This window comes from Corvus kubaryi, unplaced genomic scaffold (assembly GCF_017639235.1).
Source record: "Corvus kubaryi isolate FWS band 111438036 unplaced genomic scaffold, C.kubaryi_AGA036_p1.0 split3-131, whole genome shotgun sequence".
Classification (NCBI taxonomy): domain Eukaryota; kingdom Metazoa; phylum Chordata; class Aves; order Passeriformes; family Corvidae; genus Corvus; species Corvus kubaryi.
The window spans coordinates 2,161,130-2,188,368 of NW_024582083.1; the positions used below are offsets into that span (position 1 = coordinate 2,161,130).

At 37.4% G+C, this 27,239-nt stretch overlaps 1 protein-coding gene across 4 annotated transcripts in view; it reads left to right on the top strand.

The window, feature by feature from the left end:
* Window positions 1-26,237, top strand: part of CLCN3 (chloride voltage-gated channel 3) — a 66,026-nt gene extending 39,789 nt beyond the window's left edge. For 2 of the 4 annotated variants that reach the window (XM_042015059.1, XM_042015060.1), the window contains 12 exons: window positions 1,459-1,616; window positions 2,575-2,674; window positions 4,306-4,493; window positions 5,126-5,248; window positions 6,584-6,790; window positions 9,345-9,425; window positions 10,610-11,155; window positions 15,149-15,335; window positions 16,617-17,015; window positions 18,868-19,084; window positions 21,389-21,464; window positions 23,139-26,237. In XM_042015059.1, coding sequence (XP_041870993.1) covers window positions 1,459-1,616; window positions 2,575-2,674; window positions 4,306-4,493; window positions 5,126-5,248; window positions 6,584-6,790; window positions 9,345-9,425; window positions 10,610-11,155; window positions 15,149-15,335; window positions 16,617-17,015; window positions 18,868-19,084; window positions 21,389-21,464; window positions 23,139-23,297 — 2,441 coding nt within the window. In that variant the 3' untranslated portion in view covers window positions 23,298-26,237. The remainder of the gene's footprint in view (window positions 1-1,458; window positions 1,617-2,574; window positions 2,675-4,305; window positions 4,494-5,125; window positions 5,249-6,583; window positions 6,791-9,344; window positions 9,426-10,609; window positions 11,156-15,148; window positions 15,336-16,616; window positions 17,016-18,867; window positions 19,085-21,388; window positions 21,465-23,138) is intronic. The other 2 variants (XM_042015061.1, XM_042015063.1) reach the window with 1 other exon arrangement.
* Window positions 26,238-27,239: the final 1,002 nt, after the last annotated feature.

Below are 27,239 nucleotides of genomic sequence, written 5' to 3' on the forward strand. Positions count from 1 at the left end.
AGATTGCATTTTATCTTAATGAATTTTGTATTATTTTCTCGTTTTGTCTTTCACCGCTAAGAAAATATCTGAATAAACATTGTGTTATATAGCAGGCATCAACACAACGTATTAAGCAGTAGATGACTGAGACACAACTTTGGTCCGAGTGTAATGCCAGGTGTCACACTGCTTCTTCTAGATCTTAGAACTCACATTTTTAAAGGGAAAAGGCACATTTTACTTATGTGTAAAGCTAATTATGAATTGTTGTGAGGGCTTGGGCTGGTGAACTCAGCATTTGTAGCATTTGGAAGTTTACAGGTAGGTCCTTTGACAAGCTTTTTGTTTGTTTGCTTTGGTCTTTTGGTTAGTTGTAAATTTCTGCTGACAATACCAAGAAGCTCAATTAAAGAAGCCTGGAATTAAAACCAAACAAGAAAAAAACCCAGCTTAAAAAAACCCCCACCTGTAAACATCCCAGTGTCAATCTAGTGAAATGAGTTCTGGCGTCTGTCTGAACTGATAGAAATCTTGGTCAACTTGGGCCTACGTCTTTATGAATAGAGATTACTCTGATGTGCCATATACTGTTGGGCAAATTATTTTGTTCTTAGTCAAACAAGTGAGAACTAAGAAAAAAAGCCAATATATTACAGAGTTTATGACATTTGAAAGCTTAAAAAAAGTAAAACTTTATCATTTTTGAAGATGGAAAAGGAGAGAGAGTGGAGATGGAGAGAGAATGATGGAAAAATTCTCAGTACCCCTCTTGCTCTTCTTACTCTGATCAGTGAATAAATAAATATTTGTGGGGTTATTGCTCTGCAAGCTGTTTGTGAAGAAACTAGCTAGTGATGACAAATTGGCAGAAGATATTTTCTTAATACAATATTTCCAATTTTTCATAACCGAGGACTATTCTGTGACTTACCTGAAAAAATAAGTAAAACCAAAATATGAGTATCTGTTTGGCTTTTTGTTGCTTTTTGTAGCTGGTTTAGATGTGTAGGAGAGATTCGTAGTCAATGGAATGTATATTTAGAATTAACTGGTAACATATGAAGGTACTGTGAACTTTCTAGCTAATCATCCTTGTTTTGTTTTTGTACAAACAGATTTTCCTCCAGTAGTTCATAAACTGAAATAAACTTTTAAGTTAAATGTGTGTCAGAGCTGCTGTTTTTTTCCACTTGCTTCTATTGAAGTTTTTCTGGAGTGTGTACACAAAACCGAACAATAATTTGACTAGTACATTCCTATTTAGCCAATGGAAACACAACGTCACTAATACGCAAATTTCTCTTATAATGACAGTAAAAAGGGGTAGCATGTAACATTGAGAGACCTAATGACAATACAATATGCATACTAGGGAAAGTGTCTTAATTAGTTGTTCAGAAATTTTTGTGTCATGAGCATAGTTTGAATGCTTCATTTATCACAGAATTAATTCTTTCCTGTGTTTGTCTGCTGCAGGAACTCATTATACAATGACAAATGGAGGAAATATCAACAGTTCAACACATTTACTGGACCTTCTGGATGAGCCGATACCTGGAGTAGGAACATACGATGACTTCCATACCATTGACTGGGTTCGAGAGAAGTGCAAAGACAGAGAAAGGCATAGACGGGTACTTGAGATAAATAACAGTACTTTTTTGGTTGGATGTTGGAGTTAAGGTCTGGTTTCGTAACACATACAAATATATGCATGTCCTGTAAATTCGTACATAGTTGCATCAGCTAGAACTACTTGAATACTGTTTAAAAAGCAGTGCTTAGTTGATACCTGCAGTCTTGCAGCATTATTATAACTTGGAAAGGAAGCAGTAATTTGATAGATTGGGAATAGGTCCCTGTCACCCAAATACCATTTTTACAGTACTGCATTTTTTGCATGCTAGTATATTTAAGGCTATTTTCCAGTGTAGATATATTTGTAATGGTACAATAGTGGTTTTGGTGGTATTTGTACAGAAAAGTGAAGAGTGATCTATATTGCTTTTATACTGACACAAGTGTGTCTGTGCCACTGCAGCTAAGTGCACAAAGTAAATAAGGATAAAATAGGAAGAGCAACTTTTTCAGTACAATAACTTCAGATGTCATTACTAATAGTTGTCTAGAAGTATTATAGGGTAGTTATCCAATTCTTTGTTTTATTTTACTTTTATGTGTTTTTTAGTCTAAAGGTAAAGATGTTTATATTTAAATCATATGAAATAGATTATTATTAGTATGCTAACAGTTTAATTGAGGTTCAGAAAATATTTAATCCCTAGGAGGGAAATAATGTTACAATTCATGTTTTAGGTGTGTGTCATAGAAAGTATTCATTTATCCTAATAATGCATGTCCTGGATTTTAGTTCTTTAAATTAAACAAATATAAGTTTCTCTGTCAGTTGTTTGATGTCTGAATAATTAAGCTGGTTTATTTATGTAACTATGTATCTATGTATGCACTAAATACAAGCAGAACACTTGTGGTTTCAAGAGAGGGTTTATTTGCCTGCAGCTTGCATCATGCAATTTGTATGTCATCCATATTACAGAAATACATACAACTCTCAATGACTTCTCTTTGCAGATTAACAGCAAGAAGAAAGAATCAGCATGGGAGATGATAAAAAGTTTGTATGATGCATGGTCAGGATGGTTGGTAGTCACACTAACTGGTTTGGCATCAGGTAAATGAAAGCACAACGGATTCTTGTCTTGTATTTGTCAGCAAGTATAGTTACTGTGTTTTTCCTTTGTTCCCCACCAAACCAGCTAAGAGCTGGTTCAGTCTACTATGGTAATTCCATAAGGGAAGAAAAAAGTTGACTATCTTGATTTACAGCCTTCAACATTTTGAGGTGAGGGAATGGGAATCAAATGGGAACCAAAATCCTCACTGAATTTAGAGAGTTTCTCAAACATTTTTGAACTTCCACCTACTAAACTATCAATGTTCTTTAATCCTGTGATTGAGACTTTTGTTTTCCCTTTCTGAAAAATTTTGGTTTTTACCTGTAGGATTTCTTGTGAAAGTGTTGATTGTAAAAGTATCTCTGGTGTATGTGTAGTTTTGGTAAGCACACTTTCTTTTAAAACATGTGCTTATGCATGAGTGAAGTCTAGCTATATGTTTATGTCATACCTTGACAGAGGTTTTTCCACAGAAAACATTGACTTTAACAGGTAGACTTTGTTGACCTATACTTCAGTTCTCTCTTTCCTTCTTAATGTATTTTAGAATGAATTTTACAGCTGTGGTGGGTGTCAAACCACGAGAACAACTAAAACCATCCAATAGTTTGTGGCCCCACTGTAAGGCAGTGCTGCTGCTTTTTCTGTCAGTATAGCTCGAAGGGACCAAAATCTGTGGGAAGGAAAGGTCACAAACTTTGTGTCAAGTTTTTAAAAAAAAAGTATTTCAAACAGACATTTTAGATTAAATGTTAGGAAAATTAGTTGTAGAGTAAGGCTATGCCTATTAAAAAGCATGGGTAACAGTATAACTACTGCTTAAGTATATACATAATCACTTTCACAAATCACATATAAATTAATATATATGCAAAGTTTGTAGCATGTTTATATACTTCTGGATGCACAAACCAGGACTGTATAATTACTTGAAATTGTTTCTGGTAATTTCAGTGAGAACATGCAGTGTAGTGTTTTCAACCCCCTAAGCTGCTGTTTATTAAAATTCCTTTATTGTGTTTCTGAGCAACAAAGTGAGCAAATTCTGGTCTTGAACCTTGGTAGGTTTTTCAGTTTCAGATGCCTTCTGTTGTATGTCTAGTGGATCTTAAATGGTACAACCTTGATTGCAGTCACAAGGAGATCTTACGTGTTTTAATAATTTGGTTGAAATTTTGTTCTGCTGAAACACTGCTTTTGACTTGCCAACTCATGGACTAAAATCTTTTTCCACCTTTTAGACAGGTGAAACCCATCTCTCTCTAGCAGGCTTGGTGCCATGTAAACTGCTCCATCACAAAAAAGTAACAGTTCTCTTTCTACTCTTAATTCCTTGGTTTCAGTGGACTGTTGGAGAACTGTGGCCTAGGGAAAAAAAAAAAAAGCAAGAAGAAAATCTCATTTAACTTGGGAAGTATACAAAGTACTCAATTCTTCAGCAAATACTAGTCTTACCATAATGAAAACAGGATATAATCCTCAAAGTCAGTAGTATATTAAATGTCTATTTAACTGAGTTTTCTATAATCACAATTTACACCAGTTAATACAAGCACATTCCTTCATTTTAGCTGTGTGTGTTACTTCTGTTAACTAGAACATTAATACAAAACTGTTTCTACAACAGGGGCATTGGCAGGATTAATTGACATAGCTGCTGACTGGATGACTGACTTAAAGGAAGGCATTTGCCTTAGTGCTTTGTGGTTTAACCATGAACAGTGTTGTTGGGGTTCAAATGAGACCACGTTTGAAGAGAGAGATAAATGTCCGCAGTGGAAAACATGGGCAGAACTAATAATTGGGCAAGCAGAAGTGAGTATTCTTTGATGGTATTGTTCAACAGCTTGGCTGAATAGGGAAAGAAAATAATGGTCTTAAGGTTAGGATTCTAAACATGAATTTGGGTTGTACTGTCTGTGCTGTTTTTCAGCATTTGAATTGATTAATAGATTATAGTGTAATAAATGTGTATTTCATGAACTGCAAGGGGCCTTGGAGTATTGCAAATGTAAGGAAGTTATGAGAATATAGAACTCTTAATAATGGGAGAATTTCTATTCTTGATCATAGCTGTATGTAAATTAAATACATTTATGGTGTTCTCTGATAACTAAGAATACATTTTTTTAAAATAAGGAAGATATATTCAGTATTCACTAGATTTTAGCAGCTAATAGCTATTAAAAATATACCTGTGCTATGTTTATTTTTTATTTTCAAGATGCAGTGTTAGAACACTTTCTACCTTTTATAACCCAGTCTGTGCTAATGTGCAGGTGTCATGACTTTATGCTTTTCCAACAAAACTCTCTCTTGGCAGTAATTATTGTGCCTCAAAATGTGTGTATAAATGTACTTGGAGCAAGAGTACTTCTGGATTATTTTAAGTAGTGATTTTGCTCCTATGTCAAGTCTATTTTCTGACTTTTTGTTTTTTCTTTTAGGGCCCAGGTTCATACATAATGAACTACATAATGTACATTTTCTGGGCATTGAGCTTTGCCTTCTTAGCAGTTTCTCTGGTGAAGGTGTTTGCTCCCTATGCCTGTGGCTCAGGGATACCTGAGGTGAGGTCTAACTAATATATATATATATATATATATATATATATATATATATATGTGTGTGTTATAGGTGTTTCGTGTTAATGTGTAGATTAATGCTGCCTTACTGGGTCAGGGGGAAGGCAAGAAGGAGTGCCCTGTGCCTTTCAAGAAGTATATTAATACAAGCATTCAAATTGAAAACATGTAATTATGCTAATTGTTTCTGAGAAAATGCCCCAAATCCAAAAGAATCTCCTGGGTTAGTAGATTTTGCTTCTGTCAGGACCACTTTTTAAGGAAGCATTTGGATTAGTATACTTCTGAAGAATGATTTCCAAACCTCCCCTAATCTACACCCTCCTTATGGTGATAAGAGAGCAGTGATTCATTGACACAATATGGGTCCTTTGATAGAGCAATCAATCTCTTGTTGCAATGGCTTTAGTTGCCTTGGTAGCACAAAACAATGGACAGTCACAATGTAAAATGTGTAATATCCTTAAAAACTCACTGTTTAAAATTGCTGTCTGCTACTATCCACAGAATGGGAGAGAAAAATCCAAAGTCAAATAAATTTTGGTCAGTCTCACTTCTTCAGTTTTTCTGTAAATATTTTTTTATCTGCTTCTGTTTAAGCCTGGAGTAGTTCTGGGTCATTAGTCCAGAAGAAATTTCATCTTAAATTGGTTTCCAAATTTAGCTACCTTTACTTTCTAGACACAGCTGCCCAGTGTTTTGTGTACATCCTATTTATGGACATGCTGTCCTATGATAACTGTATATTATTTCCTGTATATGGCCATATTTTCCAGGCTAATAATATAGCATTGTTAAGCACAGTAATACCTTTGGCAAATGGCACATTTTTTTGGTGGAGATACGCTGATCTTTCCCATCTTTATGGGAAGAAATCTACTGTTGGTTTTTGTGTAGTGATGGTAAAACATGAAGAGAAAACAGGTGTTATTGGTACAAATGGGATATTGCTACAATAGAAGACCTTGAGTGTGGTTTTTGCAGATTTATTTTTCCTTCAGAAGTTTTCTGCCTTCACTTGATAATTGACATCATAAACTAATGAATCCAGTCTTAGAAGTTGCTGAAGATTAATTTTCTACTAAATGTAATTGATAATGTAGTTGTATGTTACTGTCCAGTGTTTCAGTATAAGTTGCAAGTGGAAAGCTTCTGGCAAACAGACTCAGTGTAGCAATATGAATGATCCATGTTTTAAAGTGTGATGAAGTTAAAATTTGAAAAGGCTAGCTTTGAAGTTCTGCAGCAAAAATTAAAGAATGATTTATTTTCTGAAAATTGAAAAATGCAGTAACAGATACAGCTTTTTATTTCTTCCAGATAAAAACCATTTTGAGCGGCTTCATCATCAGAGGATACTTGGGGAAGTGGACTTTGATGATAAAAACAATTACTTTAGTCTTGGCTGTTGCATCAGGTTTGAGTTTAGGAAAAGAGGGTCCTTTGGTACATGTTGCCTGCTGCTGTGGGAATATTTTTTCCTACCTCTTTCCAAAATACAGTACAAATGAAGCTAAAAAAAGAGAGGTAAGTTCTTGAAAAAGCATTTGCATAATGCATTGAATATCAGTGCATTTACATTGATTTGTTTAAAAGATGGTATTTGTTCTCTTGGACAATTTTTAGTGATTATCACTAGTTGTTTATTATGTTAAAAACAATGTATTATCCCAAGCATTCTCACAGGTAAATAATTTCCATGGCAGAGTCAGTTTGTATTTCTTCCACTTCGGAGACCATTTGATTTTATTTAAATTCTTTCTGTGCTTGTGTCTACATTTTGGTAATTGATGAGTTTCTTCAGTTGTGAGGACAGCAGAGTGCTCTGAACCCGTGAACAAAGTGTTCCTGGTGACAACAGTGTTTCGTGCCCTGTTTCAGTTCAATGTTGTTAATGAGAGTGTGGTGGGTTAGACTTGGTACTGGCCAAGCGGTTCTCTTGCCCCTCTGTGTTAGCAGGACAGCAGGAGAGAGTAAGATGAAAAGCTTAGAGGTCAAGATAAGGACTGGGAGATTCCACACCAGTTACCATTACAGGCCAAACAGACTAGACTTGAGGGAAGTTACTTGGCTGCCAGTAGTAGAGTAGGGAGAAATAAAAACGAAACGGAATATATCTTGCCCCCATTGTCCCTTCTTGAAAGGCTCAGCTTCGTTCCTAACTCTTTTATCCCAAAGTGGCACAAGGGTATACTTTGTCTCTGCTGCTCCTTCCTCTTGATACTCTTTTTCTGCTCCATTGTGGGGCCCCATCCATGGGAGACAGTCCTTTCCACAGGGTAGAGCCACTCAGGACTGTCGCAGCCTAGATCACCTGCAGGCTGCAGTGCTTGCAAGAAACCTGCTCCTGCTTGGGCTCTTTTTCACAGGCCATGACTCTTGCCAGGAGCTTGCTCTGCCATGGTCCTCCATGGGGTGCAGGGAAATTTACCTGTGTCACCATGGGCTTGGCCACGGGCTGCAGGGCGATCTCTGCTCTAGCCTCCTTCTCTCCAAACTAGTTCTCAACACTCTTTTCATCCCTGTCACCAGTTTTGTTTCCCTTGTCTGGATGCAACCAAGGAGTTTGTTCTTTGATTCTTGACATGTGGGGCCCAGAACTGCACAGAGCACTGAGGGTGAGGACCCCAAGGCCGAATGCAGCGGGACAGTCACCTCTGTTGGTTGTCTGGTTGTGCTGTGCCTGATGCACCCCAGGATGGGGTTTTGCCCTCTGCGTTCCAGGGCACACCCTGCTGGCTCACACTGAGCTGCTGCCGACCAGCACCCCCAGATCCCTCTTGGCAGGGCTGCTCTCCAGCCACTCCTCTCCCAGTTTAGACTTGAGCCTGGTGTTACTTCATCCTAGTTGGGCAGCATTTTGACTCATTAGATTTTATCCCATTAATCATTGCCCAGGGCCTCAACCTATCTAGATTCTTCTTTAAGGCCTCCTGTCCCTCAAGAGAGTCAACAGAGCGTCCCAATTTGGTATCATCAGCAAATTTGCTCACGGTGCATTCAATTCCTACATTCAGGTCATTGATAAATATATTGAACAAAGTGACAGCTGGTGAGCAGTCACCTGCCAGATGTAGCCCTATTCACTACAGCTCTTTGAGTCCTAACGTTCAGTTGATTCTTCACTCTGCACACCGTGAACCTGCTCATCCCACAGTTAGCCATCTTGTCCAGAGGAGCAGTATCAAAAACCTCACAAAAATCCAGGAAAACTACATCCAGCACCTTCACTTTATCCACTGGACAGGTGGCCTTATCATAGACACCAAATTAGTTAAACAAGCCTTTCTTCTGTGAACCCATGTTGACTGTGCCTGATGATTGCTTTATTATTTAAAACCCTTTCAGTGGCACCCAGTATAATCTTCTCTGTAATTTTCCAGGAGCTCAGGTTAGGCTAATGGGTCTCTAGTTCTCTGGGTTTTCCCTCACACCCTTGATACAGATTGGGCTTACACTGACTACTTCCAGTTAGCAGGATCCTCCCCAGACTCCCAAGACCTTTGGTAAATGATTGAGAGGAGTCTTGCCATAGGATCCAGTAGCTCCTTCAGTACTCCAGGAAGAATCCCATCAGGCTCCATGGCCTTGCAAAGCTGGTCCCTTAAAATCTCAGTGCCCACAGATGGCAAGTCACTGTTCCCACATTTGTGGTCCTCTGACTCGGGACCAGGCAGCCCAAGGTCTATCAGTATTGTTAAAAAGACTGGGGCAAAACCCACATTGTATGCCTGTGTTTTTCCTCATCCCTGTTAGTCAGATGACAATCTTCAACAAGTATCAGTTCAATGTTTTCCTTAGAACTCCTCTTGCTATTAATGTACTTTAAAAAGTCATTCTTTTCATCTTACTCAACACTGGCCAGTTTCAGCTCTGAACTTTGAGCAGTACTCTTGGCTTCATCACATCTAGTACCTGATTGCTAGCTGGTGTGGCCACTCTCCACATGCTTTTCTGTTACTAAGTGTGCGTATCCTTAACAGAAACATAGAAGAAACTGATAGCTGTATTGAGATTCTTTTGTTCATGTTTAAAACATATAGGAGACTGCAAAAAAACCCTCACCTTTGTTCTTTTCTAGGTGTTGTCAGCTGCCTCAGCAGCAGGAGTTTCTGTAGCTTTTGGTGCCCCAATTGGTGGAGTCCTTTTCAGTCTGGAGGAGGTATGTCAAGAGATAGCACTGAAGGATAAATATTTTTTAAAATCTCTCCTAGTTTAAATAATCTCAGACTCCTAAGAAGGAAATTATTTTTGGACCCATATTTCAAAGCCAAGAGTCCTGTTACCAGGAAACTCCTAAAGTTATTTTTTTCTTTTTTTTTTGGAAGGAATGTCAGCTTTACTTTATTCTGGAGAAGGGCTGAGTCTGTTAATAATTTGAGTTTACATACAGATAGAGACACAGCAGCTTTTCAGTCCTGGAGTTTATTCTAAAATAAAGAGAAATAGGGCCCTTATTGTTCATTTTTGAAAAAGGCTTTAGAAACTTATTGGACAGTTTTGTGAAGCATGTTTTTAAACATTACTTAAAGTTTCAGACGCTAAACACAATTGAATATGATAATTATTAAAAGGGTAAATATAACCATAAAACTTACCTCCAAGGCAACCAAATTCTCTTCTCCAAGAAATGGTTTATGTTAAATTAGTTTTAATTGTCATTTTCAAGATATATAAAAATGTTTTTTCTATCATTGGCATTTTTAAAGACAACTAAAACCCTAAAAATCTCTGAATTGAAAAGGAGGGAAAATATTCTTTCATGTATAATTCTGTTATATTCTTAGGGAATTTTGAGGAATTCCTCTGTTGCCAAAAAAAGATGCAGAAGAAAACTGTCTTGAAATTCTAATCAGGCTATGTGGGGCTTAAGAATGAAATTGCATGTTCTGTTTTGAGGCCTTTTAATTCTTTTTGTTTGTTTGTTTTAATCATACTTTGTAAAAATAACAGATCTGTGAGAACCCTTTCAATGTAGGTTGAAAGGAGATGTGAAAATATTAGGAGGATATCTGCCTGTGCAGAACCAGATATATGCTCTGGTTCTCATGAAGGCTAATAAGAGACACAAACAGAGCAGCTTTAAGCACAAATTGCAGTGCATCATTTCCTGATAGTCTTAAAACAGCAGTGGTTTCAACACTGCTGTAGTATTGACTTTAAATCTGATATGAGTTGTAGAGCTTTCTAAAAATGTAGAATCTGCTGGAGTGCCAGTGCTCCAAGTGATAGGAATAATTTTTTAGCTTGTATCATGTGAGCAGCAGTATTCTAACACATGCATAAACCTGTCTTTCCAGGTTTTTAATTGAGTCACTAATAATTCTCATGTGTTGTCCTTTGCAGGTCAGCTACTATTTCCCACTGAAAACTTTATGGAGATCATTTTTTGCTGCTTTAGTAGCTGCATTTGTTTTAAGATCCATCAATCCTTTTGGTAATAGCCGCCTAGTTCTTTTTTATGTGGAATATCACACTCCTTGGTACCTTTTTGAACTGCTTCCTTTTATTCTTCTGGGAGTATTTGGTGGGCTCTGGGGAGCATTTTTCATCCGAGCAAATATTGCATGGTGTCGCCGACGCAAATCTACAAAATTTGGGAAGTATCCCGTCCTGGAGGTCATTATTGTTGCAGCAATAACAGCTGTCATTGCGTTTCCTAATCCATATACAAGGCTAAACACCAGTGAGCTTATTAAGGAGCTCTTCACAGACTGTGGGCCATTAGAATCCTCCTCGCTCTGTGACTACAGAAATGATATGAATGCAAGCAAAATAGTAGATGATATTCCTGACCGTCCAGCAGGCACTGGAGTCTATTCAGCTATATGGCAGTTGTGTTTAGCACTCATATTTAAAATAGTCATGACAGTCTTCACCTTTGGTATCAAGGTAAGTGTGAATGCAGTAGCTGTGTCATCTGCTGTGATTATTTAATTATAGCCTTTCTCATTTTCCATCTCTCAAAGCCACCAGCTTGGTTATTTTTTTCTTGTTATTTCTTTTTAAAAAAAGGCCTTTTTACTTTTGGTTAATAAGCAGGTCTTGTAGCAAACAGCATTAATTTTAATTAAATTCAGAATAGTCCTTTGTTCAGCTGAATAGAAACGTGCTACGTGCAATAGGGAGCAGTAACTGTGTAGATGGCTGGCTGTTTTTATGGGCCTAATTCAGCAAGAAGGAATGATTCTAAAGTTTTCAAGAGCAACGTTCAAGCATAACCACTCAGGTTCCCTAGTCCTGTTACTTGGAAGAAGAATAGACTGTAGTTCTTGTATCCACTCTTCTCATTGTTCACATAAATGTAATTACTACAGATGTTAATGTATGACATTGATGATTTTTTTGCTGTATTTTCCAGTATTGCATGTCATGATGAGAAAGTGGCCTTTGTTCATGTGACTGTAATGGGAATTTCTGCTCCATTACAAACAACATAATTTTTGTTTTTCCCCGTTGTTTCATAGATCTGTTTTGGAGGTGGCTTCAGCTTCTCCCCAGTCTGTGGCTGTTTTGTGAATGATGATGTATAACTGCCATGCCTTCATCATTTTCTGTCTTGTCAGGCTGCCTTCATAGTTTTTTGCAACTATATCATTATCAAACATGTGTTAATGCAAACTTGTTGTAGAATGCTCGCTAGGCAAGATTTGTGTTTATATTTGCCTTAACTTTTCAGATTAAGTTGCTGTTCTATGTAACAGCAGGCATAAAAACCCACTTCATTTCCGTGAGGATGTTTGATCATTGGAATATGCTGTGCAGAGAACATCCTTGGAAATACTCATATCTTGACTGGTTGCAAGCCTGGACAGCCTGCTGTAGGTGACCCTGCTTGAGCAGGGGTAGACAATCTCGGGCAGTCATCTTCAACCTCGACTATTCTGTAACTGATGGAACTATAACACCATGTTGTGTTCCCCATGTTCTGGTATTTTAGAAGATGTCGCAGGTTGTTATTTGAAGTTATGTTCTATATATTGGTTAGTGGGTAAGAGGAATCCATAGAGTGTATTTTGTATGCTAGTCTTCCTTAGGTCCGTAACTCCGACAGTGTTCTGTGATGTGACTGCTTCAATCTCTTGTTTAGTTTTGTATTCACTTACTGTGTTTCATTTATATCTAGGACATTATTTTACCATTCATGTGTTCATGTGCATCTGGCTCTTTTGCATGGGATTGTCACCACAAGGTCACACTGCATATTAGAATTAACTAGTTTACAGAATGGGAGAGCTTATACTTCATTTGGTTTTGATTCGTTTTCTCAGAACTTCAGCATGGTGGAAATATTTTTTTTGAAGTTGTGAGAATATATTTATTACTTTGCCAGTAGGCAAGGAGTCATGTTGCTGTCATTGATGGAATTGTGCTACATTAATATCTTGGAAGCTTTAAAGCATATGGTTAATTAGAATGTCAGCCAGGATCTGGAGAAGAGGATGTTACTTTAATTATATTTATTTGCACTATAAGCTTTATCTCTATAAAAGAAGAAAATTCAAAATAGAAAAAAAAAAGAAAAGAAAAGAAATAAATAATTATAAAGGATCCTGTGGGCTCTCCATGTCTGTTCCTGGAGCTGTAGCCATCTGCAAACACACGTCTTCCCCACAGGAACTGTTTTCCTGTGAGGTGAGCAAAGCTACCCAGCTGCTGCCTGTGAGGCAAAGTGATTCCTGCTGCTCTTACTGCTGTGGACATGTATTACGAGGAGGCTGATACGGCAGGGGTTTGGCGTTTTTGGTTTGTTTTTTTCTTTCAGGCTTTAGTACCTATACTGTACTGGCTGTTATCAGTACACTTGTTACTGTGTCTAAATACTGATCAACAGGTGGGAAGGAGTTACAGTTTTGCCTCAGAACTTGACTGGTATGCAGCTGCACTACCAAAGAAGTGGGAAGTTGTACCTAAATCCTAATCCTTGCTTGTTTCAAAGATGACACATGTGACATAGAACAAATCTTTTCCTCTGCAGTGTAATTTGAGCTTGCTGAAAAGCAAGCCCTGGAGAAGAAAGCTGAGAAGAGGAAAAACTTAGCTGTTTTCCCTTGCTACTTCTCTGGGAAGATTCCTCTCTACTTTGTGATTTGTGATTCGGGGGCAAAAGAATGGAGCTGTAAAATCATAATTACAGTTAGACTTGTAACCATTATCCACATATGATGGAAAAAAAAGAGGGAGCTAGTGCATAAAAAAGTTACATTACCAAAGACCAGAAACCATTTGGATGCAATTTCCACATGGAGACTGAATTTCTGTGGCATACTGCTGTAGCACAATAGGATCTCAGGCAGTTTCAAAGATTTATTTAGTTTCATGTTGGAAATGTGGGATTTCTCAGGTTACCGTTGTACTGTTCCCCAAGAAAGAATTTCACTCAGGAAAAAAAATTGATTTTAGCAGTTAGAAAGGGGCTTAGATGCATAATTAATTGTGGGAAATAACAGTAGTGGTATAAATGCACAATTTGAATACTTGACTAAAATGATAGCATTGAATATTACCTCTATCAACACTGAAACAGGAGGTAATTCAGTATGGGAATGAAGGATTATTAAACTTTTTCTCAAAACCCATGCTGCTGGCTTTCTAACATGTTTGCTATGTTTGTTTTTCCTTGGTTTTTTGGTTAGAAATCATCTTTGCAACCACAAATATAGACAAAATATAACAGTAATAATATTTATAAGCTATGTTTGCTTTTCCTTGGTTTGTTGGTTAGATATCATCTTTGCAACCATAATTACAGAAAAAATATAATAATACTAACAACAACAACAATCCTGAAATACATTTCTGCACCAGCTATTGAATACCACAACAAAAATCTATAGTTTGGAATTGCACAATACTTAAATTTCACAGATGTACAGTACAAGAAAAACTACATGGTATATCCTGTTACACCAGGAATGCAATTTTTAATGATGTTATTTCGACAAGATGGGTTGAGGTGCATTTAGACAAAGTAAAAATTCTACTCCTTGTTTGTAATCATGTGTACCTCAGTCACAGTATAAAATATTTTGATGTTAACAACTGCTGTGAGGAGAAGCAGCAGGCTTTTGCAGTTTAATAAGACATCTAGGTACCAGTATGTTTTTTGGAAAGATTAACTTTGTAAGGAGAAGAAAAGATACACAACAGTTACTTTCTATGAAATGGCTGATAAAAGCAAGTTTGCAATAACATTTTACTATGTCATGGTTGTGTGACAAGGCTTTAGTTAGTAGCAGAAAAACATTTAAAGTAAATAAAGTGATGGTAGAAGCTTCTTTTTTTTTTACCTATTGTTAACCTACTTTTTGCAGTGGGGATTATCTTTTTCTCTTTCAGTGTGTTTAGCATTCTATATACATTCATTTGTATAGGAAATGGCAATAATAGTACAAAGCTTCTTTTAAAAATCACCTGTTCAGTTAGCCATGTAATTTATAGCAGTGTCAGGAAGGAGTTTAGGAGGACAGTCCAGTTTAGTAAGTGAATGTTGACTCTGAGGAGCATGAAGGAATAAGGGAGACAGGACATAGTAAGGAGCACTTTTCAGCATGAGTAGCACAGCTCACACTAGACATGCACAGAATTGTGCTGTTGGCACTGAAAGTCTAGTTCGTGGTCCTGTATTGGTGGTAGATTTTCTCTTAAATACAGTAAGTTATAAACAAACATGCTCATAAAATAGTTTTTTCTAATCAAGTCAATCAGAGATATCAATAGCATTCTGTTAAGTTCTACTAACCTTCCAAGATCATTTTCCATGGTTTTAACCTGACAGTTTGAGCATTCACATCTCTTTCAGAAAAAAATATTAAAAAATCACTTGTTAAGTGATGTGTCAAGTATGTTCCCAGCAGCATGACAACAGTTCTGTTTTTGTTGCAGGTTCCATCTGGGCTGTTCATACCTAGTATGGCAATTGGAGCAATAGCAGGAAGGATTGTAGGAATTGCAGTGGAGCAGCTGGCTTACTACCATCATGACTGGTTCATTTTCAAGGAGTGGTGTGAAGTTGGAGCTGACTGTATTACACCTGGTCTTTATGCCATGGTTGGTGCTGCTGCATGCTTAGGTAAGTAAAATATAACAAATAAGTATCTGATTTCTTCATATATCAAAATAATTATTAAAAAATAAAAGGAGATATAAACTTGTACAGCTTTGGAACACCTATTTATATGGACTTCCCTCCAGAATAATACATTCACATGTCTACACAAGACCCTTAGATCCTTGTGATCTGAGGAATAATGTGAAATATAAATTGAAGAGAAATAGAAAAATTTAAGTAGTAGTGATTGCTTTCTCTGTTTGGTATCAAGAGATGTCATTACTACATTGGTCAGAAAATTCAGTTCCTTGAAATGTATGAAGTAGAGCATTTACAGTGTCAAGTACAGTTAAAATTATTAGAAGGAAGTGGTGTGATCAGCTGCCACATCTACATGAATTGCAAAAATTGTTTTGAAATTCAAACATAACTTCTAGAAGTGTGTAAGGTATTTTTAACAAATCTAATTGTTGAAAATCAGCTTCATGGAAAGAGGCTTAAGTTGGGCACCTTGCTTAAAACTTGGTGGCCTTAGAAATTAAACTTAAAAGCTGTTAGTACAGATCCTGTGAAAAGTAGACCTTTTCTTTAAGGAAAAGTGCATTTGGGCAATCAAACTAGTGATACAAATTTAGGTTTTGGAGAGGTTGTTCTGGTTTTTAATAGTTCAAACTGAATCACTCTTGAATGCATTGAAAGACAGTTCATAGTCTTTTATTGAATGAAGATACGGCATCAGAAACCTTAGTAGAAAAAAACCCGTTTTAAGTAATAACAAAAGAGAAATATAATTCCTGTCTTCTGTTGTCCAAGGAAGAGATTTCTTTTCATCAGCTCATAATTCTGCTTAGCTTTTATGATTAACCAACAGCATTAAATTCCTAATCCTTTGGACAACATAGCTGTTGATTTGCTACCTGTGACTTCTTTGCATTAGTTCCATTCTTCTTTCAAATTCTTATTTTGCTCGATTTCCTTGCATTTCACAGTACTCTCTATACCATGATGTGGTATGGAGAAACACACAATTTTATTCTTAGTTTGTATTAAATAACTGCACGTGTTTTCCAATTCCCTTTATTACTTCCCTTTCTATGAATTTGCCCTAGAACTCTCTTTTTTAATTCTGGAAGTTTTGTGTTAATTTTCTCTGTCTGCTTTTGTTGGTATTACGCAGACAGGTGTTTGTCAGATGACCTTTCATGTCAAAGTTACGTTCGTAGTTCTCAACAGGAAGGCAGAAAATTCTAAAATCATTATTATCTGATACTTGAATGTTACTGGCTATCATTTTCCTTGCAGGTGGTGTGACGAGGATGACTGTGTCCCTGGTAGTTATTGTCTTTGAGCTAACAGGAGGGCTGGAATATATTGTGCCCCTAATGGCTGCAGTCATGACCAGTAAGTGGGTAGGAGATGCCTTTGGTAGGGAAGGCATCTATGAAGCACACATCCGACTGAATGGATATCCTTTCTTGGATGCAAAGGAAGAATTCACTCACACAACACTGGCTGCTGATGTGATGAGACCTCGGAGAAGTGACCCTCCTTTAGCAGTTCTGACGCAGGATAATATGACTGTCGAAGACATAGAAAACTTGATCAACGAAACCAGCTATAATGGTTTTCCTGTTATTATGTCAAAAGAATCACAGAGACTAGTGGGCTTTGCTCTAAGAAGAGATTTAACTATTGCAATAGGTAATTAACTTTCAGTGTTGCTTTATTATGTATGCCAATTTAAATTGTTTTATATTATTTTATATTTAAAGTAGAATTTATTCTGTATGTTTCTAGACTCCAGATTTATTTAAGTATATAGTAATACATGTCCAGTAGCAGGCTCTGAAATGAAGAAAATCCTCATCTCTTTGTCTGTGTTGTAGAAACAAAAGTTGTCATACTTAAGTAGGTCAAAACATTATCTAATCTGGTATTTTTTAGTTTTTTGAGGCTCTTGATAGCATTACTTGAGGAAATGAGATACTATGCTAACATTCTTCTTCAAAATTGAGCAATTCTCATTTTAGACCAGCAGTATTCTGTGAGAATTACTGTCCAAGTAATTTTAAAATGTATATCCTATTTCCTTCTGACAGTGTGGTATTTACTTTTGTTATAACCACCAGGATTGTATTATGGAGAGATAAGTGCAATATTAATTATTTTAGGTTTATGTTTTTCAATCTGTTTGTGTAATGGGAAATGTGTCCCTGGGCACATGAGTACACAAGCCCTGTTTGGGCCGTCTCTTTCTGGGCAGGCATTAGTGCCTCTGTGATACTTGTGACAATGCTTTGTGCACTGGCAAGAAAAATTCTGTGTACTTTGAGGCTACTATCATAACCAAAGGAAGAAACACACTGTTATGTAAGAAAATGTTACAAAACTGTAACATTTAATGCATGAAATAAGTGATGGAAGTTGCATCTTAAACTGCTGGGGGTTTTTGATACATATCTCTTAAACAAAGACACTTGAGAAAGGGACAGAATTCTCCTGAAACTTTTTAAAAGTTATGTTTTGTGAACATAACACTGTTTACTTCAGTCAGATTTTTGCCTGTGGTCCTACTACTGTGTATACTATGGTATTACAGTATGTAGGATGTATATGAATGTCCAAAACTTGGAAATTATTACCAACACCATACTGGTTTAAGTTTGCATTTACTTGAGTAAATGAGGGAATAGCAGAACATTCTTCTTAGAATACACTTTCATAGTAAGACTCATTTCAGCTGCTGAGATTATACAGTGGAAGTTGCTTAGTCTCAGGTTGTGTCTGGCTTAAGAGTCATTGTGCCCTGGCAGCCAGGAGGGCCAACCATATCCTGGGGTGCATCAGGCACAGCATTGCCAGCTGGGCAAGGGAGGGGATTCTCCTGCACTGGACAGCCTCACCTCGAGTCCTGTGGGCACTTTTGGGTGCCAGATTATCAGAGGGTTATAGAGCCATTAGACATCATCCAAAGGAGGGCCACAAGGATGGTGAAGGGCCTTGAGGGGAAGCTGTGTGAGGAGCAGCTGAGGTCACTTGGTCCGTTCAGCCTGGAGAAGACTGAGGGGAGACCTCACTGCAGTTACAGCTGCCTTGTGAGGGGAAGAGGAGGGGCAGGCACTGATCTCTTCTCTGTGGTGCCTGCTGACAAGATCTGAGGGAACGGCCTGAAACTGTGCTGAGGGAGGTTTAGGTTGGATATTAGGAAAAGGTTCAGGGACCTGTCAGTTGAGGCTGGCTTTTCCCTGGCAGTTTCTTCAGGAGCTGAGTATGTGCTTCCTGCATGTTATTTTTTTTAGGCTTTCCACCTCTTTATAGTAAACAAAAGTTACTTATTGGAGTGAGAAAATTAGTTGAATAATGACTAAAGGTGAATAGTAGATGGCTTTTGTGATTTCTGCACAACCACTTCCTGGGGGTAAAGCAGTGGCTATGGAAACATACGCGAGAGTCTGGTAGTGTCGATTGAGCTGTCCGTCTGCACTAACATCTTACTCCAAGAATAAATTCTTTCTCCTCTGCTGTTTTTCCCCCTTCCCTGTCTCTCTTAAAGAAAGTGCTAGAAAGAAGCAGGAAGGGATTGTTAGCAGTTCCAGAGTATGTTTTGCCCAGCATACCCCATCGCTTCCAGCAGAAAGCCCTCGACCTTTGAAGCTCAGAAGCATACTTGATATGAGCCCTTTCACCGTGACAGACCACACACCAATGGAAATCGTGGTGGATATTTTCCGGAAGCTGGGTCTGAGGCAGTGCCTTGTAACACACAACGGGTGAGTGAAGTGGCAGCAGTGCTGTGCATTTTGTTACATACGGTAATTTTCACTTCCAGGATCAGAGTATTTGAACCAGGATATACACCAGGATCATGGTATTTGAACCCGTAAGTTTGGTATTGCAAGAGGACCCCAGCTGTTCATTAAGAACGTGCTGTGCTGTAGCACCTCTCTGAAATTCTTACTCCTTCCTTGTATTCCAAGTAAGCAGGCAGATGATTTCAGTCATTTTATGATTTTCTGTTAAAAATTCATTCAGCAAGTTTGATCTGTGCAAGTTGCTTTTGGAGGAGACACAACTTGTCTTGCAGAAGTTTAGGCTTGTGCGCTGCACAGTCTAAGGCCTGTATTTTCTCATTCTTATCTGTGTTCTGGCAAGGTGCAATGTATCAGCAGTTATTGAACACCTACAAATACTGGGTTCATAAAGAGTAGAGGAGAAAATGATCTAGTCAGTATCTCTTCTTCTGGAGTCTGATGATGGCGATTACCACCAAGCTTTTGTTTTTTGGAATACTAACAACTAAACTGCTGCTAGTTGTGGAACTTCAATATGCAACTTTTGTTTCTACAATTCAAAATATTTCAGGAAAGTAATTTTAAGATTTAGAATGTTTGTAAATGAGACTGTTGGGAGTTGTCCTGTGATTATCTACTAAATAAATCACCCCAGGCATGGAAACTAAAAGTTCGTTGTAATTGCCTCTTATCTAAACTGCTCCTTGTTTTTTTACATGATCTTTTTCTGTGCAGCTGTTCCTTTAACATTCTGCTTTCCTGTATCTCTTGCATTAAACACTTGACATGCAACATCGATGCTCCTACCATCGTATCTTGCTTTCCCTTTAGCATGTCTTTAAGGCACCTGGGGAGTGAAATGTTGTCTGCTCATCCACATGTTTAGGATTGATCAATGTCCTTGGGACAAGAAATCTGAAATGACTGGGACTTTCTTAGTTTTTCTGTGGGCAGAAGGACTGCTGCTGTGTATGTAGCAAATGTTTTAAATATTGCATTGGTTTCCAAGTTTGGTTTTTTCAGATGCATTTTGAAACAAATTTATTTTAAGTGTTCTCCTGCTTGCTTTTTTTTTTTCTTCAATGCGTCTCTGTATGGAATGTCAAGTAGTGTTTCCAGAAGCCTTTCTCTGATACGGAAAGGACATAATGATCTGACAGTTAGAAGTTAGTGCAGGCATGAAGTTCTGCTTGTTTTGGGGAGGGAAATTGGAATCAATTCCAATTCACTGAAAAATATTTGCTATGATAATTTTTTTCATAGTTTCTGTTGTGGTTGAGTGCTCAAACATTGACGTTGATGCTAAAATGTCCTCTAAAGAAAGCTTGATTGTGCAAAGCTATGTCAAGCTCTACTGTACATTTTAAACTATTTTATTATAAAGTAGCAGGAAGTATGGATGGCTTTAATTTTTATTCTATCCTACTTCAGTTTACAAATTTGTGTCATTCCACAAGCACACTGTCCATTACAAGGCGACCAGATCATAAATACTAGTACTGGTGGTATTTAGCCACAGCATATAGCCTTGTGGCCATCAAGGACTACTTTGTATTTTGGCGGGCAAATTTCCTGCAAACTGAATATAAAGGTTTAAAGACTTGTGTCAACAGACTGGTTCCAATCCAGATTGGATTGTGCAGAAATTGTGCAGATGACAAAGAGAAGACTGAGCCTCGCTCCTCCAAATTTGTACCAGAATATCCATTCCAGGGAGTTGCTCTTGATTTGTCCTGTCATGAATGAGAAATTTGTCTGAATTTGTCTGTTTGTAAGGACACCAGATAGCCTAGCTCTCTACGGCAGCATCGAACCTCAATTGCTATGACTTTACAGTTACTACTTTGTTCATCTGCTGTGGCTTGTTAAAATGTGAATAATTATCTGTAAGCATGAGGAGAAGTAACTATTAAACAAAGGAAATACAAAGTAGATTTTAGTTCAGTGCCTTTAAAGCCCAAAACCATGTGAATTTAGGGTGAAGGGATAGTTTGCTATCCTGATGTGTACCTGATATGAGAAACATACTGCTCTGGGGTGGTTAAAGAGCCAGTTGTGTTCAGCATTTTGGGAGAAAAAGGAAAAAAGCAAAATCTGGGAAAGGATACTGACTTTCAAATAGATTTTCATTTAATTATCTCATTGGCTTTCCCGCAACCATTCTTTTTCTTTTTCTTTTTTTTTTCTGTTTTTAGTTTTCTCTAATCCTTTTTCATTATGATTAGAACTTTTTTTTAAATTTGATTTCATACACAGTTATTAGCATAACATAATCTGTTGCAGGATTGTCTTGGGGATCATCACAAAGAAGAACATATTAGAGCATCTCGAGCAACTAAAGCAGCACGTCGAACCCTTGGTGATTAGATATATCAGATCTCATAATTAGACACATTAGAAGTCAGGAAGCATGAAACTTGTGAACTGTTCAGGGCTTTTATGACATCGGCTGAACAACGAAATCTTCTTATGCTCAAAATTTGTATTAAACCATAAAAGAACATGTGCAAAATCCTTTTGTAGAAATGAAGCTGTAAATGTGAACATACTGTTAGTCACAACATTAAAGGAAAGTAAACAGTAAACTTTCTGAAACTTGTGTTGTTGAGATCACATAGATCCAGCTGGTTGATCTCTTGAATTCCCCAGGTGGGAAGGCACGCAGCTAGGAATACTTTTTCCCTGCCTAATGAAACTAAGATTTTCGTATACGCCAATTTCTTTTTCTGATTTGGACAGCTTTAAATAGCTGTTCAATAGCAAAGTATCACATCTTTTGAGAAGCAAAGACAAGCATGTTTTAATTGCATCATTAGATATTCCCTGTAATCCCCCTTTATCAACATGATTTTTAAAAATATTCTTATTTTTTAATAAAGTCCTGTGATTTTATGTGAAGTCTTGTGATTCTGCTGCTGTTACCTACAGCAGTCAGTGTACTCCTTTACAAAATGTGCAGTGATACCCTTAGCCACCAAGTGGCTTGCTACTATGTCGGCTGTTGACTTCAGAATCTAGATATGGTTTTAAACATGATGTTGTGAACTAACCCCTTAGATAGGTGGTAGATTTTGTCTTAATTTGGACATGGGTTGCTAGTTACGTCTACTAAACATACCCACCATGTTTAGCTGCTTATGTGCAAAATATGCTAATTATGTTCTTATTTTATGCTAATATTTCACAAGTATTTCATGCGTCCTTTAATAAGACAAATTGAAATGTACTAACCAGAATAACAAGGGCAGCAGCTCATTCATTCTGCTCTTTGCTTCTCTTGTGATATTATCCTTTTGGACAGTCTCACTCTATTTGATGTTTCGCAGTTATAGTTTTAAAAGACCCTGTCATAAGAGCACAGTATCTAAATTGGAAAATGAAAATTTTCTTTTATTATTCACAGTTTATTTTTTGCTAAAGCCATGAACTCCAAAAACTAATGAGCTCATGTTTATTATACAAAAGTTTTGTGGCTGGTACAGTGTGCTCCTATGAATATATTCAATCTGAGCCAGTGTGTCAGACTGGAAGGATCCTTCTGGTTTAAAAAAGGAGGGAAGGGGAGTTTGATTTGTTTGATTTGGGGCCATCAAGCGGTACATCACTTCTGATGGCTAGGTTGGAACATGCCTCCTTTATGAAATGGGATCAGTATCACTTCTTTTTCATACCTCTCTTTTCTTTGTCCCTCTTTGTTACTTTTTTGTTGGCATATGCTAATCAAAATTTGATTTTTGTAGAAACAAAAAGTTAAATAAAAATTGTAATGGGCTCTACTTGGATGACTTGTATTTCATTAAAATGGACTACAGCTGTCAGAGACCATCTGATACAGTGTCTCAGCATTGCTGTGTTTTATCAAACTGGTGGTTCCTCAACATTTTGATAAATAAAATGTTTCTGCTTAAATAAGAAAATCAGGCTGTTTACTTTTGCCCTATTCCTGTCAACAAAAAGGACTTGGCTACAGATTTGTTCCGGTTCATTATTTTCCTGCTTGGATTAATATCAATCTTCCATTTATCCTTTTCAGGCGCCTCCTTGGCATTATAACAAAAAAAGATATCCTCCGTCATATGGCCCAGACGGCAAACCAAGACCCCGCCTCCATAATGTTCAACTGAAACCCATAGCTGAGGAGAGAGAGGAAACGGAAGAGGAGGTCCATTTGTTGAATAGCACAACACTTTAGTCTGGGGAAAACTTCTAAAATCAGAGACGAGAGCTGGGTTTTTACGTAACAGTGCTGCTGGCAATCAGGAGTCAGTCTGGGGGAGCATGTGGCGAGGAGGAAGGCTGATGGGAGTGTGGGAAGGGAGAGCTGCTGTCCTGCACTGGATGCGTCCCGAGACATCAGGTCTGCCATGATAGTGCAGTGGGTGAGCCGTGCAAAGTGGTGGCATTCTCCAGCCCAGCCTGGTACTTCAGCATTGAAGAGATGTGTTATTAATCCCTGTTTCTGGAGGGATTGTTCTGAATTGAGCCATCTTGTGGAGACTGAAAGGTCTTGCCCTTCTTACCATTGAAAACTGTTGTGTTAACTCATGAAGCGTGTTAACTATTACTCGTCACCTTTCTACATTCCAGAAGAGCTTTATTTCTCTCTCTCCTGAGCCGTAACAAAGCCTCTTTAAAATTGGTGTGCCCTTTTGAAGCAGTTGTTTCTCATATTGAGATGTACTGAGTTACTGAGGTGTGATCACAAGAAGGGAGGTTTTTCTTGTGCCATTAAATGTGTAAGTTCGTACATCATGAAATGCTTGGGGCAATGCAGAGCCACTGCAACAAAACCACATTGAACAGGTAATACGTTGCAAGAACCATGCAAGACTTCTTTCAACCCATGTGCTGTCGTGATATGAGAAAACTAAAACCAGATGAAACCAGTATTTAAAAGAAAAATACTGGTTTTGCTGCAGAAAGTATCAATAATGTGACCTGGTCTTATGCAATTTTTTGTATTATTGAAAACATTATGATATATACCAATGTTGTGCAGTATAAGGAAAAATACTGCTATTCTACTAGTTTAAGAGCTGGAACAATTCTGTATGCGTGTATCTGGTAAAAAATGCATGCTACAACACTGGAGATCTTTTTCCCCCTGTAAAATCTGATAATGGTCATTTTTATTTTTTCTTCTCCACAAAAGATGTTCCACTGCTGACATAGTAGGAAGAAATGTAACTCATAATTTGCACTAAATGTATATTATTTTTCTTGAAGTTTTACCATTCTTTATTTATATTTGTATGGATTAAAAAATCTATTAAATATGAATCAGTTAATATCTCACATAACTAATTACCTTTTTAATGTGATTTTATAGAATAATTCATAATCCTCTGTAAGTAATGGAGGATTAGCCAATGTTTACAACTAGATGAAGGGTTTCAAGAAAATGGCTTCTTTATGATCCAACATACTTACGAGATCATTTTCAAATATAACTTTCACAGCCGTTACCTTGGATTTCCTTTTTTTCTTTACTAGCAGATAACTGGAACAGTAATAGTAAGGTTTTATTAAAAAAAAAAAAACCTGCAGGGTTTCAAAAGTAATAGGAGAAAGCAACTATTAGATTGCTTTTTACTCTTTTTTTTTCTTTTCTCCCAAGTATATAGAGGTGTAAATTATATGTAGTCACACCTGAACAGCAGGGAAAAATTGAATCCAGTACTTGAAACTTCGGCAGGACTTCAAAATTCAGCAGCAACACACACACTTGGAGGTGAACTGACAGATCCCTAACTTCTTTACAGTACATTGTTTTGTTTCCTATTCATTCTATCAGATCACCACCACAACTGCAGGCAGAGGAAAAATGACAATATGCTATGAGCCTAAATGATGGAGGAAAAAAATTAAGACATCTGGCTGACAAAAATCATGTTCTGTAATATGAGGTTGGATGAAACTTCTTTAACAATTATGCTCACAAGACTGCAAAAATGGCAAGAATATAAACACTAAAAGTTTAACATCATAATCTTAAATATCTCTAAGGCATTCATCACGGTTACCTCAAACATCTTTTTCACAAAGTAGGTAGTATGATTTTATCATAAGTTCAGTAACACAATGAACCAAAATTCTGACACTGTTGGTGAGCTGCACAAAAATGGCTGTGCTTAAGTAAGTGCACTGTTGAATTTTAACTGATTTTTCTGAGTAAAAACTTGCCATCTACATTTTAGCATCTCATCTCCAGCAGCAACTGGAACCAGTAGAAAGTGAAATGTGCCAGGGGGATCACAGTGATCAGGCCTCGTATTAAAAAACAGGTTTGGAAATAAACAGGGACTTGGGCTATGTTGAAATGGGAGCATGGCAACAAGCAGCTGTACTCTTCCATGTGAAGTCCGTGCTAGTGGTTAAAAATTTGCTCTGTTACATTACATAAGCCTGAAGAAGAGGAAGCTTCACAAAGAGCAGGATTGTCCCATTTACAGAAGGCAGCTCTGGAAGTTGTCTGTGACACTGATTTCTGTTGTCTCATTTTTTTTTTTCAGTGGAAGAATACAAACTCACTACACATACAAAAATCGCTTTAAATTAGTTTGAAATCTCTGCCATGTCTGATGTTATTGTAAAACACTGCTGTGTGTACTGTATTAACTTGCACCTAATTCTATAGACTGCTGTCTGAATTAAAATACAGTTCACACTCCTGCTGTGTTTCATTTCTGTGTGGATCTTGAGTGCTGCACATAAATTATGTATCTCCGTTTACTCTTCTTAACCTGCTAAGCTTTCCCTGTTGACATTTAAAATGTCTTCTGGTAAACATGCAGTAGAGGTTCTGGTAATGAATTATGTGTGCCTGTGCTGTGCAACAAAAAATTTCTAACGTGAAACTTGCAGCGCCTTACTCAAGTTACTAATTAAAAAAAAAAAAAGGTGGTGGATGGGAGGGGGAAAGTGTCAGCATTTTTTTATTTTTTAAATCATTCAGATACTGGTTCATGAAGAATGCATTCTCTGTTAATCTGTGATGTCGCCTAGAGCTGTATTTAATATTGATCTTAATGTTTTTATTTATAATAGTGTGGTAGAACTGCATATCATTACAGTAAAAATTCTCATTACTGTGATGATTTAATCAAGCATTAAAACCTTCTGTATGACCATTTATTGTTGTCATGTTTTCTCATTGTTTTCACAAGCAAGATTTGTGTTGATTTTTGCATTTATTTTCCCTGAGAGAAAATTAACAGCTAGGAATTTTACATACAAAACTAGTAAGAAGATTTGATGAAAAGAATGTTTAGGAGATGCAGTATTTGCATTGCTTAGCATGTGGCTACAAATCAGTAGCCAAATCAACCGCATCAAGCAGATCAGCCTTAGGTGGGGTATTTTTCCAAAATAAGCATTTGAGATTTTGTTTTAATTATAGAATAGTTGGTTTTCTGATTTAAAATAGTTGAAAGTGGATGATCCTTTTATTGTCTAAAAGCCATCTGTTGATGATGTATACTTCACAGAATGGCCTGGGTTGGAAGGGACCAACCCTTCTGCTGTGGGCAGGGACACCTTCCGTGAGACCAGGGTGCTCAGAGCATCATCCATTGAACACTTGGAGGGATGGGGCATGTACCTCCCCTCTGGGCAACCCATTACAGTGTTTCACCTCTCACAATAAAAGTCTTCCCCCTATCTAGTCTGAATCTACTCTTTTTTAGTTAAAACCATTATTCCTTGTCCTAGTGCAGCAGGCCCTGCTAGAAAGCCTGTCTGAGTTTAATGATACACAGCACACTGGGCATTTTACAGCTGCTGTAACAGAGTTCCTTCTCCCTCAGGGGCTAGTAGAGGAGGAGGGGGGTCTAGTCTTGGGTCCTCATTTTTGCAGAGCTAAGTTCATATTTAACAGTTCAACAGTTGAATTTTTAAGGTTCCCTCCAACTGAAACCTTTCCACGATTCTACTTTTTTAGTATTTGTATGATTTACAGGGCATTAATGTAAAGGGCTCCTGTACTTGAAACATAAAAAGGGGAATGAGACAGAAAGTATATCTTTTTTATGTATAAAACAAAACTTTAGGCCTATGACAGAATGCCTGCATGTTTGTGCTTGAATAAATGGGACATTTATATGCTGAGTGAAAGGGGTAAAGTTGTCAAATTTAC